At 55.4% G+C, this 14931-nt stretch overlaps 7 protein-coding genes across 7 annotated transcripts; 3 read left to right on the top strand and 4 right to left on the bottom strand.

Annotated features, from left to right (window-relative positions):
* Nucleotides 1–351: 351 nt before the first annotated feature.
* Nucleotides 352–2129, top strand: BO72DRAFT_378049 (FF domain protein; the record flags this gene model as incomplete). Its single annotated transcript, XM_040941291.1, has 2 exons — nucleotides 352–421; nucleotides 475–2129. The coding sequence occupies 2 exons, from the start codon at nucleotides 352–354 to the stop codon at nucleotides 2127–2129; spliced, it is 1725 nt and encodes a 574-aa protein (XP_040801317.1).
* BO72DRAFT_448057 (uncharacterized protein) lies at nucleotides 2130–3523 on the bottom strand. Its single transcript, XM_040944698.1, has one exon. It carries the CDS (start codon nucleotides 3336–3338, stop codon nucleotides 2496–2498), a length of 843 nt encoding a protein of 280 aa, XP_040801316.1. The 5' UTR covers nucleotides 3339–3523; the 3' UTR covers nucleotides 2130–2495.
* Nucleotides 3524–4058: 535 nt separating this feature from the next.
* BO72DRAFT_108865 (putative PHD finger domain protein) lies at nucleotides 4059–7367 on the top strand. Its single transcript, XM_040938930.1, has 3 exons — nucleotides 4059–4273; nucleotides 4405–5216; nucleotides 5278–7367. The coding sequence occupies exons 1-3, from the start codon at nucleotides 4267–4269 to the stop codon at nucleotides 7246–7248; spliced, it is 2790 nt and encodes a 929-aa protein (XP_040801315.1). The 5' UTR covers nucleotides 4059–4266; the 3' UTR covers nucleotides 7249–7367.
* Nucleotides 7368–8007: 640 nt separating this feature from the next.
* Nucleotides 8008–9266, bottom strand: BO72DRAFT_404107 (LUC7 domain-containing protein). Its single transcript, XM_040942253.1, has 3 exons — nucleotides 9141–9266; nucleotides 8699–9030; nucleotides 8008–8602 (listed from the first exon to the last, which is right to left on the bottom strand). The coding sequence occupies exons 1-3, from the start codon at nucleotides 9181–9183 to the stop codon at nucleotides 8114–8116; spliced, it is 864 nt and encodes a 287-aa protein (XP_040801314.1). The 5' UTR covers nucleotides 9184–9266; the 3' UTR covers nucleotides 8008–8113.
* A 411-nt stretch (nucleotides 9267–9677) lies between these two features.
* gpi16 (GPI-anchor transamidase subunit GPI16) lies at nucleotides 9678–11608 on the top strand (the record flags this gene model as incomplete). Its single annotated transcript, XM_040947930.1, has 3 exons — nucleotides 9678–10036; nucleotides 10097–10491; nucleotides 10543–11608. The coding sequence occupies 3 exons, from the start codon at nucleotides 9678–9680 to the stop codon at nucleotides 11577–11579; spliced, it is 1791 nt and encodes a 596-aa protein (XP_040801313.1). The 3' UTR covers nucleotides 11580–11608.
* A 95-nt stretch (nucleotides 11609–11703) lies between these two features.
* BO72DRAFT_486091 (uncharacterized protein) lies at nucleotides 11704–12377 on the bottom strand (the record flags this gene model as incomplete). Its single annotated transcript, XM_040947929.1, has 2 exons — nucleotides 11704–12162; nucleotides 12249–12377. The coding sequence occupies 2 exons, from the start codon at nucleotides 12375–12377 to the stop codon at nucleotides 11956–11958; spliced, it is 336 nt and encodes a 111-aa protein (XP_040801312.1). The 3' UTR covers nucleotides 11704–11955.
* A 696-nt stretch (nucleotides 12378–13073) lies between these two features.
* BO72DRAFT_458869 (uncharacterized protein) lies at nucleotides 13074–14536 on the bottom strand (the record flags this gene model as incomplete). The annotated part of the gene is made up of 2 exons (XM_040946400.1): nucleotides 13074–13883; nucleotides 13964–14536. 2 exons carry the CDS (start codon nucleotides 14534–14536, stop codon nucleotides 13074–13076), a joined length of 1383 nt encoding a protein of 460 aa, XP_040801311.1.
* Nucleotides 14537–14931: the final 395 nt, after the last annotated feature.

Genomic DNA, 14931 nt, shown 5'->3' with positions numbered 1-14931 from the left:
GGGGGGGGGGGGGGGAAGATGAAGGGAGATGCCGAGCAAGCTGTGCAGTTGAAGGTCGGATGAGCTCCCGTAGGAAGGTAGGAAGTGAGCGAGTGAGTGACCGACCAGGCAACTTCGCCCTGGCGCGTCCACCAGCCCGCCCGCCCCGGGCTGACAAGACCATCCGTCCGCCAAGCTCGGACCACCCCGAGATTCCATGCGAAGCTCTCCGCGACACTGGCGCAAATTATCTTCCAACGGCGCTGCAGGACTTCAACCATTTGATTTAACAATCCTTCGTTTGTGAGCTAAGGCATCTTCATTCAATTCACATGTGTACTTGAGTGGTACTTTGCATATCTATATTTCACCATGCTAAGGTCGACATATACCCCGCCTCCTCCGCTACCTCCAGGATGGACCGAACATAAAGCTCCTACAGGTTCGCTCACCTAAACAGAGTCTCGTTTAAATCTCGTCCCTAATTCAATCTAGGACATACATACTATTACAATGCGCAAACCAAGCAATCCACCTACACCAGGCCTCTACCAGTCCCGACGCAACCTCAACCGCCGACAATAACGCCGCAACAACCCACCTTCAACACGAACATAGACACACTGCCCCCATTCTCTTCTACTCCTTATGCGCCTCACGGATTCGGTCTTGCTGCCCAGGGCTTCAATGCCATCCCCCAATATGGACAGCAGCAAGGAAGTCAGGGCCAAGGGAACTTCCGTGGCGGAAGAAACAGCTATGATCGTCGACGTCGGGGGCCAGAAGACAGGCCCAAGAAAAAGCACGCAGTGCCAGGATGCGCGCCCTGGGTGCTTGTGAAGACGAAACTCGGAAGACGATTCGTTCACAATCCGGAGACAAACGAGAGCTATTGGAAAATCCCTCCCGAGGTGATGAAAGGGGTTCTCGATTTCGATCGCTTGGAACAAGAGGCACTAGCGAGAAAGGAACGGGGCGAAGATGTCCAGGATGTTGGAGACCTGGAACATGCAGAGGGCAGTTCAGGAGAGAGACAGGAAGCCGAGGTATCGGCAAGCGGGCCCACAACAGCACACGCTGAGGAGGACAGCGACGAGTATGAGGAAGTCGAGGTTACGGACGACGAAGACGAAGACCACCCCTTCAAGCGACCGAAGACCGATGAAGATGAAGGTCACCCCCAACCTGTGGAATTTACGGAAGAAGATATGGAATATCAGTTAGCAGCGATGGGAGAAGAATACGGCCTTGACCCCGGCGAGTATGGCGAACCAGGCGAGGAAGGGTGGGAGGAGGGTGCTGAAGGTCTGCCGCTCACGGAGGAGGATGCTACGGCTCTGTTCCGCGACCTCCTCGACGACTTCCATATCAATCCCTTCACGACCTGGGAGAAGATCATTGAAGAAGGCCACATCATCAATGACAGCCGCTATACTGTTCTCCCGAACATGAAAGCGCGTCGCGACGTCTGGTCAAACTGGAGTCGCGATCGTATCCAAGAAATCAAGGAGCGCAAGCAGAAGCAAGAGAAGAAAGACCCGCGCATAAAATACCTCTCATTCTTGCAAGAACACGCAACCCCAAAACTGTACTGGCCAGAATTCAAACGGAAATATAGGAAAGAGCCAGAGATGAAAGACCCACAGCTGTCGGACAAAGACCGGGAGAAGTTCTACCGCGACCTGGTATCTCGAATGAAGCAGCCCGAAAGCAGTCGAAAATCCGATCTCTCGGCTCTGCTCAAGTCTGTGCCTTTGCATGAATTGAACAAATCATCCAACCTCGAAGCGCTCCCCACCTCTATCATCACCGATCTCAGATACATCGCACTAGCTCCCAAAGTACGTGATCCGCTTATTGAGACATACATCTCGACCTTGCCCCCGGCGCCAGAGGATAACCTCACCGCCGATGAGAGAGAAGAGCTGGAGCGAAAGAGAGTGGAGCGAGAAAAGCGCGAGAGGGCTTTGGCGGAACGTGAGAAGCAAGTTGAAGATGAAAAGCGGAAGCAGAAGGGCGAACTCATCCGTGGCAAACATCTCCTAAGAGAAGGTGAGGTCGAGCTTGAGGAAGCTATGCAAGTCAACAAGGGCGGCCTGCGCAGCTACCTGGAAGCAGAGGACCAATCGTCCAGACCTCAAGGGGAATAGGGAGCATTTGGGAAGTGCATTTCATGTATAGGGTACATGATTTTAGATGAGTGTAAGATACATGTTGAACCATTTCTGTCTCTATTTAAAGGATCAATCACACAATGCTTATGATTCAGCTATGCGGGCGTAATATGCCCCGCCACACAAGCAAGCGCAGGTGTGGAGGTATGAAAGAGCAAGTAAGCTAGCAGGACAGCACTCGCGTTGCCAACACTGTGGCGAATTAAGATGATTAGTAGCAATTTTGTCTGATCGCACATAGCTCATGGGGTATCATTGTAAGTTTTTAGAAAAGTTCTGGACCTCCCTCTGTGAAATGACGCCGTTTGTTTGTGTCCCACGCCTGAACCTTGACCCTAACAATTACCGGAACCTCCAGTTGTCCCAATCATCATCGTCATCGTCATCGTCGTCATCATCATCGTCATCCTGTTCATCTCCATTCTCGTGACGGCGTCCAGCGTGGCCCAGCTCATCCTGCGGCGCAGGGGTAGCGGATGGAGACTTATCCATGTCCTGCACTGCTGCATCCTCGGTAGGTCTAAGTTGCCGCAGCTCTTCGCGTTTCTGTTTGAGGCGCTTGAGACGCTCCTCTAGCTGTTCCATCTCATCGAACTCGTTCTCCATGAAGCGCGCCGCATCCTCGCGCTCCCCTTCCGCCTCCACCTCGCGGTTCTTGCTTATCGTCTCGGATTCGCGCTGTTGCTGTGCAGCGATCTCTTCCGCGGTGAGGGGCGCGGCTGAGATGGTTGCCGTCGCGTTCAGCGCCGCGGGCCGGTGTGGCATGCGCGTTGGTGCCACCACCTCGCGCTCAAAGGCCGCCCACTCATCCTCATCCACGGTTTGAGGAAGTGGTACTGGGGCTGTCCCAGCAGGGGTTTCTGAAGGTTGTCCCGCCGGCTCGGAGGAGTCGTGCTCGATGGGAGCGTCTGACGGGGCTTCGGGACCGGCGACTTCCTCGTCTAATTGTTCGAGCTCCTCCTCCTCATGTTCCTCTTCGATGGCCGTCGCGCTCGGTGGCTGTATCGTCATATGCCCCGCCGCGGAATTGGATTCTGCGCCGGCCGGCCTGATCCTCTTGCGCATCGGGTCGTCTGCGGGATCTACCTTTCTTTTCTTGGTTACACGGTTGCCCGTGCTCCCTGTCTGAGAGGAGCCCTTGCGGGTGGCGAGCTCATTGCGGAGTAATGAGCGAACATCGGCCATGATCTTTCTTCTGGGAATGGGGATAAATGCTATGATGATGTAAAGAGACAATGAGAAGGAGAATGAAAACGTTTGGTTGGAATTACTAGATAGGTAGGTAGGTAGGAGGTAGGTAATGTAAAGCCCTTTTTCAAACCAGGCGATTAGAAAATCAATCTATGTGGGGATTCCGGAGAAGCTTTGGAAGGGCGGCGAAGAATAAACGCGACGAGAACGGGCGACGGGCGCACCGCGCGACAAACCGATTCCGCGGAGCCGCAGTCACGTGGTATCCATTCGGGTTCAGCTGATTCAGCATCCGAACCAACTCTCACTTAATCAGCAGCCTGGAGGAGGTTCAACCGCGACAACATCTCTTCTTCTTCCCAACCTCGGATCATTCTTTCTCATCTCCCATCGACCCTGGCTGATTCTCGCTGGGCGCACCTTTCATCAAGAATCGCCACTGTGCAATACATTTTTGCGCACTCTCTGTTCGCAGCTCACGATACCACGCCTAAATAACCCGTGAGGCTTGAGCCACTTTTCGCGCGAACCCCGCCCACGCCAAGCATCCTGCGCGCGACACCGGTTGTGGTTGTTGAGCAAACCTCCCAAGTCCTCCCTCCCTCCCTCCCCGTCACGGATGGTGACGCCACGGACTATACAGTCCCATCGTCTCTAAATAAGTCAGTCGCTGGAGCTTGGAGAAGATCAAGTAATACTTGCGCGGACCGCAGCACAGCAGTGCCAGTCGCCAGTTGCCTTTCTCTGTGTATTGCTTTAGCTCTTCTGATGCCGTAGAACCGTGACCTGGGTGGCGTGCGCAACTTTTCCTTTGGACACTTTGGATCCAGCCCATTATCTACCTCCCCATTCGCTTTCCTTTTACACCAACAATTTCGCGCCGTAGAAATTTGAAAATCTACTTCAGTCATTCACTCCCATCATGGCTGGTAAGCTATCGATCGTATTCCACCCATGTTTCCCTACCGGAGCCAACACTGTCGGTGGGCGGTGTTGGCGGCAGGCAAGCTTGGAAACAAAACTATGGCACGAATTGGATGCAGCTAACAAAGAACTTCAGATGAACCGAGACGCTCTGGTCGCTCGACCAAGGGCCAGCACAAAAACCTCGACATGATCACCGAGACGCCGGCGAAGAAGACAAAAGCCAAAGCTCAACCGAAGGAGAAACTCGCGAAGCCGTCCGTGGAGCCGACACCTGCTCCTAGCGAAGAGGAAGAGATTATCCGATGTATCTGCGGTGAATACGAAGAGGAGGAGGATATTGAACGTGACATGATCTGCTGTGATCGATGCTCTGCATGGCAACACAACGACTGTATGGGCCTCACGTTCGCTAAGGGAGAAGAGCCCGATGAATACTTTTGCGAGCAGTGCAAGCCCGAGAACCATCCGGTCCTCTTGGAGAAGATCTCGCGGGGCGAAAAGCCGTGGGAAGAAGCGGCCGAACGGCGACGCATAGAAGCGGAGGAGAAGAAGGCCTCGCGGCGCAAGAAGGGGAAGAAAGGCGGCCGACGAGGTCGACAAAGTGAGGTCAAGGTTGAAATGAGTACTCCAGCTCGCGCAGCACCCTCGACAACACCTGCCCCTACTCCTACCCCAGCTCCCGTGGCTGCGCCTGCGCCTGCTCCTGCGCCTGCTGCTGCTCCTCCTCCGCCTCCTGCTCCTGCTCCTACTCCTTCTCCTGCTGCCGAAGCCCCTGCTATCGAAGCTCCGGCTGCTGCGCCTGCTAAGGAGCCATCTCCTGCTAAGGCGCCAACTCCCGCCAAGGAGCCAACTCCCGAGAAAAATGGACATACTCCTGAGGCTCCACCAGCAAGCGCCCAGAAACGCAAGTTCGAGGAGCATCAAGAAGCTCCAACCGCGGAAGCTGTACGTAGCCTGTTCCTTTTCTGGCTCGACCACGCCTGTCTGACACTAATCCTGATGATAGGAACCAAAACCCAAGCAGCAGAAGATCTCACCCCCAGCCGCCACCCCAACACCTCCCCCCGAACCGGCTCCAGTGAAGGATGAGCCCGCCGGGCAGTCTTCTCGACATGGCTCCACTGCATCGCCGTCGCCGACCACCGCAGACGTGACGAAGTCCTTGGAAGAACCCACTAACCCGGCTCGAAGAAGTGCTGCTAGTGCCCTGGTCAAGTTATTTGTAGATCAGATTTCTGAGTCCCAGAAGAAAGGATCTTTCAGCTTGCCCAAAGGGAAACCCGTGGAGGAAGTTGCGCGGCAGCTTGGACTCTCGATTGAGAGTGCTATGTACCAGAATATATGCGGAGGATCTGGAGAGCCTACAGACCCGTATAAGACACAATTGCGGACGATCCTGTTCAACGTAAAGAAGAACCCTTCTCTACGGGATCGTCTGCTCGTAGGTAGTTTACTTCCCGATGCCCTCTCTAAGATGAGCAGCCAAAACATGGCCAGTGAGGAGCTCCAGCAGAAGGATGCTGAGATCAAGCGGGAAGCCGAGCGTCAACACATTATCATCCAAGAACAAGGGCCGCGCATTAGACGCACCCATAAGGGTGAAGAACTGGTCGAAGACGAAAACCATACCGCCGCCAGCGAGCCGGTCTTCTCCACGGCCGCATCTCGACGCAGTTTGGCCGAGGCCGACGGCAGTTCTGCCGGACAGAGTCCGACCAGTCCAACGCCACAGACGACTGAGACCGATGGCGCTGCACAGAAACATCCCAATGAGTCCAAGCTCCCCGATGGGGTGGACATTCGTCGCGATGACTTCCCTCCGAGAGCACATTCGCCTGGTGGCACCAGCCACGAGCCTGTCTTCCCTGAAGTGTCGGCTCATATCCGCGAACAGCTACCAGCACGCAAGGCACAGGCCGATGCAGAGATTGATAAGTTGCTCAAGGACGATGAACCCGAATCGCCGCCCTACTCACCCAAGGACTACCACGACGAAGGATCGATCTGGCATGGCAAGGTGATGATGAGCACCATCGCCGAGTTCTCCTCCTCGGCGAAGCACGCAGGAGGCGCCGACCTCAGCGGGCGTATACCCTGGAGCCAGCTGGTTCCCTCGACTTTGCTTGTGGACGGACGCATCGACACTCAGTTGGCGGGCAACTATCTCTGCGGTCTGCGATTCAGCTCGTCGACCGATGTCACCGTCATCTCGATCAGCAGTCCCGAGAACCCCAAGCAGAGGACCGGCTTCGACAAGCTGTTCAGCTACTTCCAGGACCGCAACCGATACGGGGTGGTGGGCAAACACCCACTGCCGGCTGTCAAGGATACCTACCTGATTCCGATTGAGGCCGGTTCGACCAAGAAGCCCGACTTCATCGAGCTGTTGGAGAACAACACCCTCGAGGACCCCATGCCCGAACGGGTGCTCCTGGTAGTCTTCGCCGTCAAGACAGGCGATTCGAACCCTCCCTCTGTCCAGCCTTCTCATCCCACCAGCCAGGAGCCCGGTGCTTCTGCCAGCCCTCTCACCACGGCTCCCTCGCAGCAGCAGCAACAACAATTCCTGACCCCGGCCCCCCCTCGCCATTCCTCTCAATTCACCCCCAGCCCAGCACCATCGTTTCCCGCCACGCCGCAGGCGCCCATCCCCTACGGCCAGCAACCGCAGCAACCACCCGCAGCGGCCACCCAATACCCCTCTTATCCCCCTCCTCAAGCTTCCACCCACCAGGCTCCCTTCACAGGTCTGGCGGCAGCCATCCAGGTCTTGGGTCCGCAGGCCGCCCAATCCCCCGCTCTTCAGCAACTGCTGCAGCAGGCGCCCAACGCCGACGTCTCTCAGTTGGGAGTGATCAAGGAGATCCTGCTACGCCGTCCCGAGGCCAGTTCAGATTACAAGCTTCTGACGGACGAATTATTCAAGGTCACCGCGGCCAATGGACATCCTGGTGGAGGACAGCAGAACAACCGGTAGAAGGGAAAGCTTAGATATTTGCTGTATAGTACTTCATCTTTCTTTCCCTTTTCTTTTCTCCTCCTCTCCATCCCCTTCATTCGCCGCATCATCTTCTCCTTTCCTCCCATTCCTTACCTTCTCATTTCAGTCTCATAGTTGGAACTTGGTGTTCAAATCTTAGTGGCGGGCTCTTTCCCCGAAGGTTTCCAAACTACCTCTTTCTTTTCTTTTTTCTTTTTATATCTTCATCCGTTCTTAAAATGTGTATTTGGGCGAAAAACGGGGGGAGCTTTTCTTCCGATTATTACTTATTCTGTCACGTTTTTGTTCTTTGCTTTTTTTTTCCTTTCTTGTGAAGACGCGCAGGCTATTTATTTGATCCAGCGATGGTCTATGCTGTATGTTTTTCCAGTTGCGGCTTGATTGCCCGATTGTCACTTCCCAGAGGCCAATTTGATGTATGCATTTCCAGATTGTACGGCAGATAACGCAGATCTTTTCGATCGATTGAACAATATACTCATTATTCAATAACATTTTCTACTTTATGATTTATTTGTTTGGAAGAATTGAATTAGAGGCTCTTGGTACAGGGTATTATACCGCAGTGCGTGGATTTGTTTGTTTCGCTAATATAAGGTAAAGTGATGTTTAGATATCTTTTTGAGACAGAAAGAAGAAGATAGCCATGACATCCGCCAAGCATGGTCGACCGTGAAAGGAAACGCCTACGCTATGCAAAGACCAAGCTGAGAGCGTACAGCCGAACAGGAAATGAAAAGGAAAAAAAAGAAAAAAAAAAAAAAACAGAAATCGGTATAGGACAATCCAAAAACCCCCCTTCTCCTTCTCCCTGTTTCATGATCATCGTCATCCGTAATCATCACCACCGAGGACCACGCTTTTTGTACCCACCACCGCCGCCGCCACCACCACCGTAGCGAGGCCCGCGGCCACCGCCCCCGGAGCGACCACCGCCCCAGCCCCGATCACGATCGTCCTCGTCATCATGGTGCCGGACCGGCGGAGGCCGACCCTTGAGCTCCTCGCTGAGTCGCTTGAAGGTCTTGCGCATGTCCGAGTACCCCATGTGCATCTTGCCGAAGAAGTGATCGGCCAGGCGGCGGTCGTTGTCGAGGCGACTCAAGTACGCGCCGCAGACATCGCAGACCTGCAGCTTCTGGTGGCCCGAGGGGCCCGAGGTGTCTTGGAGATTCTTGAGGTCGCGCTCGCACGTCTCCTTCTGGTGCTTGGCGGTGCGGATCTTGTGCAGTTCGTTCAGGGCCTGCGCCACGGCGCCGGTCTCGCCCAGGACGGAGATCTCCAGCAGACCCGAGTTGATGGTGTTGGTGAGGTCGGCGATTTGTTTTAGCTGCATAGTAACAAAATTAATTTCTGGTACCAGCAAAATGTTCTAGGTGATGGGAAGGGGGGGAAGCAGAGCAGCAGAGAAGCCAGCCAGCCTTACCAGGTTATTCGTCTGTCGGATTTCATCCGGGGTCTTCTCCAGCCGTCGCTGCGCCGAGTCAATGCGTCGGTCACAGTCGTCGATGTACTTCTGCATGTCGCGCATGTAATCGTAGTCGAACCCCCACTTGGCCTTGTCCGCGGCCGAGGCGGCCTCGTATTCCGTCTTCAATCCTTCGCTGTGCACTTTCGGGCACTGGCCCAGGTCTTGTTTGGTGTTGGTGAAGAGGTCGTGGGGGCAGGTGCCGACGAGGTACGAACGGCAGACTTTCGGATCGGTGATGGCGAGTTGCGCATTGCGGGATTGCGCTCCTGTGCCGATGAGTTGGTCCGCTGTAGCAGTCAAGGATATCCAGGATTAGCTAGCTATCTCGGAATTGCGGGTTTTTGAGACGAGGGGAGAGAGCTGGAAACGCTCGAGAAGGGAATTGTTGGGGACGTACCTCCCATGAGCTGCTCAAGCAGCTTTCTTTGTTCCGCAGCCATAGTGGGGGGATAATGCCTGGGATCGAAAGAGTGGTGAGGGATGAGGGGATGAGGGAGGGGGAAAGAAAAAGAAAGATCGCACTTGAAGGAGTTTGAATTGGAGAGCTTCTGCTTCTTCTTCTGTTCTGGCCGGGAAGTTCTGCGGGCGTGGCGCTAACCGCGGTTGGCTGCGCTTATGTGAGCTCCGGGCCCCTGTTCGCCTTGCGGTATTGTACACTCTACTTCGTTCATTATCTCGACGACAGGAATACGCTCCCCCATGATATAACGGGTAGTTGATGACTGTCGACTCTAACGGAGCTTGAAACGTTAGACTTCGACCCGAACGAATCGTCGTTGACGTACTGCAGGTGTCTCCGCAGCTGTCAGTTGTTGTTGCATCTCTCACGAGCAACGCAGCTGCCGAACGTCGCAACTCCACCACCGAGGGGTGGTGCATCGAGATATCTTTACTGGATTCTTTCTGAAGCCTCCGTGTCGGCCAGCATGACGTGATGACTGTCCTTTCGCTTCTCTCTCTACTCTTCCTGGCCGCGTTCTCCTCGCTCGCCTCCGCGGAGTCCGACTACCACGAGAGTCTCGTCCTCCAACCACTTCCGCAATCCGCGCTGTTAGCTTCCTTCAACTTCCAGAGCAATGACTCGCAGACCTCCTTCGATGAGCGTCACTTCCGCTATTTCCCCCGCGCGCTAGGCCAGATCCTCCGCCACGCCAATACCAAGGAGCTGCACCTCCGGTTCACAACGGGTCGATGGGATGCTGAGAGCTGGGGTCCTCGCCCGTGGAATGGAACCAAGGAGGGGGGCACCGGTGTGGAGCTGTGGGCGTGGATCGATGCCGTGGATGATGAATCGTACGTCTTATGCTGGGGTGACCGGACAGATAAGATCCAATGTTGACATCAATCAACCAGGGCTTTCGCAAAATGGATCACCTTGGCCCAATCACTCTCCGGGCTGTTCTGTGCCTCGTTGAACTTCATCGACTCGACCAGAACGACGAGACCAGTCGCATCTTTCGAACCCACAGGGACTCACGCGGCTTCGGACAATCTGCATCTTCTGCACGGAACACTTCCTGGCGAGGTGGTCTGCACCGAAAACTTGACGCCATTTTTGAAGCTCCTTCCATGTAAGGGCAAGGCGGGTGTGGCTAGCCTTCTGGACGGGCACAAGCTTTTTGATGCTTCGTGGCAGAGCATGTCCGTGGATGTGCGTCCTATCTGCACGCAGACCGGGGAATGTGTTGTGCAGATTGATCAGTCGGTGGACATTGTGCTCGATATCGACCGGTCCAAGCGTCCACGGGGTCAGTATAGCTTGCTTGACGTATGACGATCTGTGCTGATTCTTCCCCTAGATAACCCCATCCCACGGCCCGTGCCTAACGAGCAGCTCGTGTGCGACACATCCAAGCCTTATCACTCAGACGACACCTGCTACCCGCTAGAGAGCACGTCCGAAAAGAGCTGGGGCTTGTCTGAGATCTTCGGCCGCAGCATTAGCGGATCATGCCCTCTCACCGAGGGTTCTACCGACGGAACGGTCTGCCTGCGAGTGCCACACGAACGAGAAGTCCGTGCGACTGAAGGCGCGGTGGAAGTGAAGAAGCCCGACGGGTACACCCGCTGCTTCACCCTGGAGTCTTCCACACCTTTTGACCTCAACATCCCCGAGCAGGAGGCCACGACCCAAGCTCCACTTGATGAGCCTGTGCTGCGCGCCGAGCGCACGATCGTCGGACACGGCCAGGAACGCGGAGGGATGCGGATTATCTTCGACAACCCTTCGGACACCCACCCTGTTGACTTTATCTACTTCGAGACGCTGCCGTGGTTCCTCCGCCCCTACGTCCACACCCTCCAAGCCACCATCACGGGCCGCGACGGGCTACGTCGCCAAGTGCCCGCCTCGCAATTCATCAAAGAAACCTTCTACCGCCCGGCCATCGACCGCGAACGCGGGACCCAGCTCGAGCTGGCGCTCTCCGTGCCGGCCGCGTCGACGGTGACGCTTACCTACGATTTCGAAAAGGCCATCCTGCGGTACACGGAGTATCCCCCGGACGCCAACCGCGGGTTCAACGTCGCTCCGGCGGTGATCAAGCTGAGCCCGGCGGGCGGCGGCGGCGGCGCCAGCCACCCGATCTACATCCGCACGACGAGCCTGCTTCTTCCACTCCCCACTCCGGACTTCAGCATGCCATACAACGTGATCATCTTGACGAGCACGGTGATCGCGTTGGCTTTCGGCAGTATCTTTAATCTGCTGGTGCGCCGTTTCGTGACGGCCGAAGAGGCCTCGGCCATGCGAGCGCAGACCCTAAAGAGCAGGTTGGGTGGGAAGCTCGTTGCTCTCCGGGACCGAGTCAAGGGGAAGACGGCGAAGACGGAGTAGTTCATGTATTCATATAGCATTTAGATCACACCCTATCTACGAATGCAATCACTATTTGAAGAGATTCATGCATTCCATTTCATAATATCATTAACCCTAATAATCCCATACACCCCACCGACAAAAGACAAACACTAGAGTTACAACAACCCAGCGAACACGAATAACGCCATCCCCTATCAGGCAGCCCAAGCCAACAACACCTCCCCCTCAATCAGAAGAAGAAGAAGTTTCACTCAGGATAGAGACTAAACCCTCATCAGCCAGTCCCATCTATCACCTCCCCTCCCCTCACCTCTCTCACTGCATCCACCCCCTCATCCCTCAACCGCTCATCCCCCGAAGGAGAAAGGGAAAAAAAAGGCCCGGGGAAAGCTTACAAACCCAACTTATCCTTCATCGTCTCCCAGCCCGGCAGCGCCCCGGACCCGCCGGGCTTCCGCTCCATGAAGCTGTGGTCCTCGGTCGCGCACGTCCCCTCCTGCATCCCCTGGCCCTCGTCGAACCGGCCCAGGAACTTGTGCTCCGCCGCCGACTTCTGGTCGCTGATGTCGCGGAATTCCGGGGCCGTGATGACGTCGCTCTACGGTCGTTGGCGTTAGTTATCGGCAGAACAGTAACTATAAGTTATGGGATGGTACAGAGGGGAAAGGGGAGGGCAAAACGTACAGAAACCCCGCCCTTGGGGTGGCCCGAGTCGCCCCAGCCGCTGCCGCCGCCGGCGTTGTTGGCGGGCGTGGGCTCGGCGGACGCGCCGCCGCTCGTGGCTTGGGGGAGGCGGTTGGAGTTGGAGGCCATTTTCGTGGTGTTTAATTTAGTAAATTAAGTGGGTGGATGGGTGTTGTTGAATTAGGTATAGGTGGGGATTGAAGCGTGTGGTTGTGGTGCTGGAGATATGGTTAGTGGTGGTTGCGATGGATGTACAGTACAGTATATAGTTGGGCGTCGTATGCGGTATGTTCTGCGGAAGGGAGGCGAGGGGAAAGTGAAGACTCACGATTTATGCAAATAGTAACAGAGATGTAGATTTGATCGGGGTCATTTCGAAATCTGCTGGATTGGGTTTATATACCCTACTCGTATCCCTCTGGGGGATGAATGAAGGGTTGGTGATCTCATCATGAACACACGTCATTTTCGGGGTTGCCACCCCCAAGTTTGGGGTCAGTCGCATTCACTTGCTTACCCCAAGCATTGGTGGTCCCTGCCATGTACTATTCTGGACTCGTAACACAAGCCACTGTAGAAGTGATGTGTTTATCGATTTGGCTCTCATCTACTGATTCTACCATAGCTGATGCGGTGCACTCTGTATATACATACATCACGTCATAACTTATCAGCTATGGTATAACAAGAAAAGACAAAAATAATACCTCTGGATCGCAGACAACAGAAAGTGTAATTGGGGAATTATAATGTATGCATCAATCATGGAGGTCTTCAAATATCCAAGAATCCACGGAAGAATAAAACGTAGACCTAAATAGAGCATTACTGCGACTCGACTTGTTCAGCCCAAGAAGTCCCTTCCATCGGTGAAAGAGGGTCCACGTTGAGAAGGTCCAGGTTCACTGCAGTTGTTGCAGCATTGAGAGGTTCCTTTGGCTCCTTAGGCTCATCGGAGGAGTCCTTGACGACCTCCTTCTGAGTGTCCTTCTGTTCCTCCTTGACCCACTCTTTCGGGGCCTCTTTCGAGGTATCCTTCCCGTTCTTCTCACTGCCAGGGAGCGCAGGGAAGTCTGCCTCATTGTCAAGCACCGGAGCAGGAGCCCACCTCGACTCGCCCAGGCCTGGTAGATTCTCAGCCGCGCCGTCCGTCTGGGGAAGATCCTCCCGTGGGCCACGATGACCACCGCGACCACGTCCACCGCGACCCCCACGGCCTCGACCTCGATGGCCCCCTCGAGGACTGTCACCATGGGGCTCCTCATGCACCTCACCACTAGGCTGGTCGCTAGGCTGCCCTTCAAAGTCGCGCCTCGTATAGCCAGAAACACCACCGTGCATACCTCGACGGAAGCCCCCGCGCCCACCGCGCGGGTTAAAATCCTCCTCCTTCTTCTGAGCATCCCACTCCCGGCCCGCAAAGGCTTGCAACTTCCGCTGTCGGTTGCGTTCCCGCTCGTTATCCATGACCCGGCGCTGCACCCGTTCCTGGCGTCTCTTCTCCTCCGCAACCTTCTCCCTCTCAAGGAATGAGGCTTGGTCAGCTTCAGCCCGAGCGTGCGCCGCGGCTACCTTGGCAGCGTTTTCCTTCGCAGCCGCAATACGACGCGAGAGCTCCTCTTCCGTGAGTTTCGGCTACACAGACAAACACAAACTCATTAGCCCCACGCTTAAAGTCCACCATAGAGCCCCCCACGCCCGTGAAGAAAACGTACCTTCTTGATACCACCCGTAGCACTTCGATCTCCACGTACAGCAGGCACCCGCGGGCCCTCCGCTGCAGGCTTCTCACCCGCCTGTTGCTCTGTCTCCGCAGCCGCAGCCCCAGAGGCAGCCGGGTTAGTAGTAGTAGTAGTCGTCGTAGCCTCCTCCACGGGATTGTTGCTGTCCTCGCCACCCTCCACAGGGCTCTCCGCCGTAGTCTTATTATTATGATGATTGTGATTATTTCTCACGTTCGGATCACCCCTCCGGCCAGAGTTCTGCGACCCCCTCCGCCCACCCCGGCCCCCTCTGCCTCCCCGTCCCCTCCCCCGTCGCTCACCCCCGCGTGACCGCGACGGGGTGTCAGTCCGCGCAGGAGATGATACGTCTCTGTCGATAGTAGTTGATGCTGTTGCGGGCGCGATACTCTCTTCAAAGGACTGCTGCTGGTAGTCATCCGCCGGCGGGGAGTGTTGTTCTTGTTGTTCTTGCAGCTGCATTTGTTGTTGTTGCTCTGCAGAGACGGGGATGATCTCATCGTCGAACAGGTCATCCCCTCCACGTGTTTGCGCGAACTCGTCCATGGCAGGGACGTCACTTACGGGCCTGTCGTTTTCGGTCTTTCGGGATATGGTTGTATGGCCAGCCGAAAGGCAAAATGGATGTATTTAGTGTGTGCGTGTGTGTATGTGTGTATGTGGTATATCGCACAGGCACGACGCAGAAAAGCTGAAGGTTGGACACAGGAAATGCGATCCGTGAAAGGTTGGAAAGGTCTCAGGCGGCTTGTGTGGTTCGAACCAAGGAGGGCGATTAATTAAGGCTAGCTAAACTATCAGCGCTAGTTCCGCGCGCGGACGCGGGGAAGAACAGTCAGCTTTCTGGTGCGGGACAGAGGAGGGCAACGGCAGGGAAGGGTAGGGCGTTCAGAGCAATTGTGGACAAGTTTGAGATATGGATAGGAGATAGCTGGAACTGG

Source organism: Aspergillus fijiensis, assembly GCF_003184825.1.
Source record: "Aspergillus fijiensis CBS 313.89 unplaced genomic scaffold BO72scaffold_23, whole genome shotgun sequence".
Classification (NCBI taxonomy): Eukaryota; Fungi; Ascomycota; class Eurotiomycetes; order Eurotiales; family Aspergillaceae; genus Aspergillus; species Aspergillus fijiensis.
This window is presented reverse-complemented; position numbering and strand designations above follow the sequence as displayed.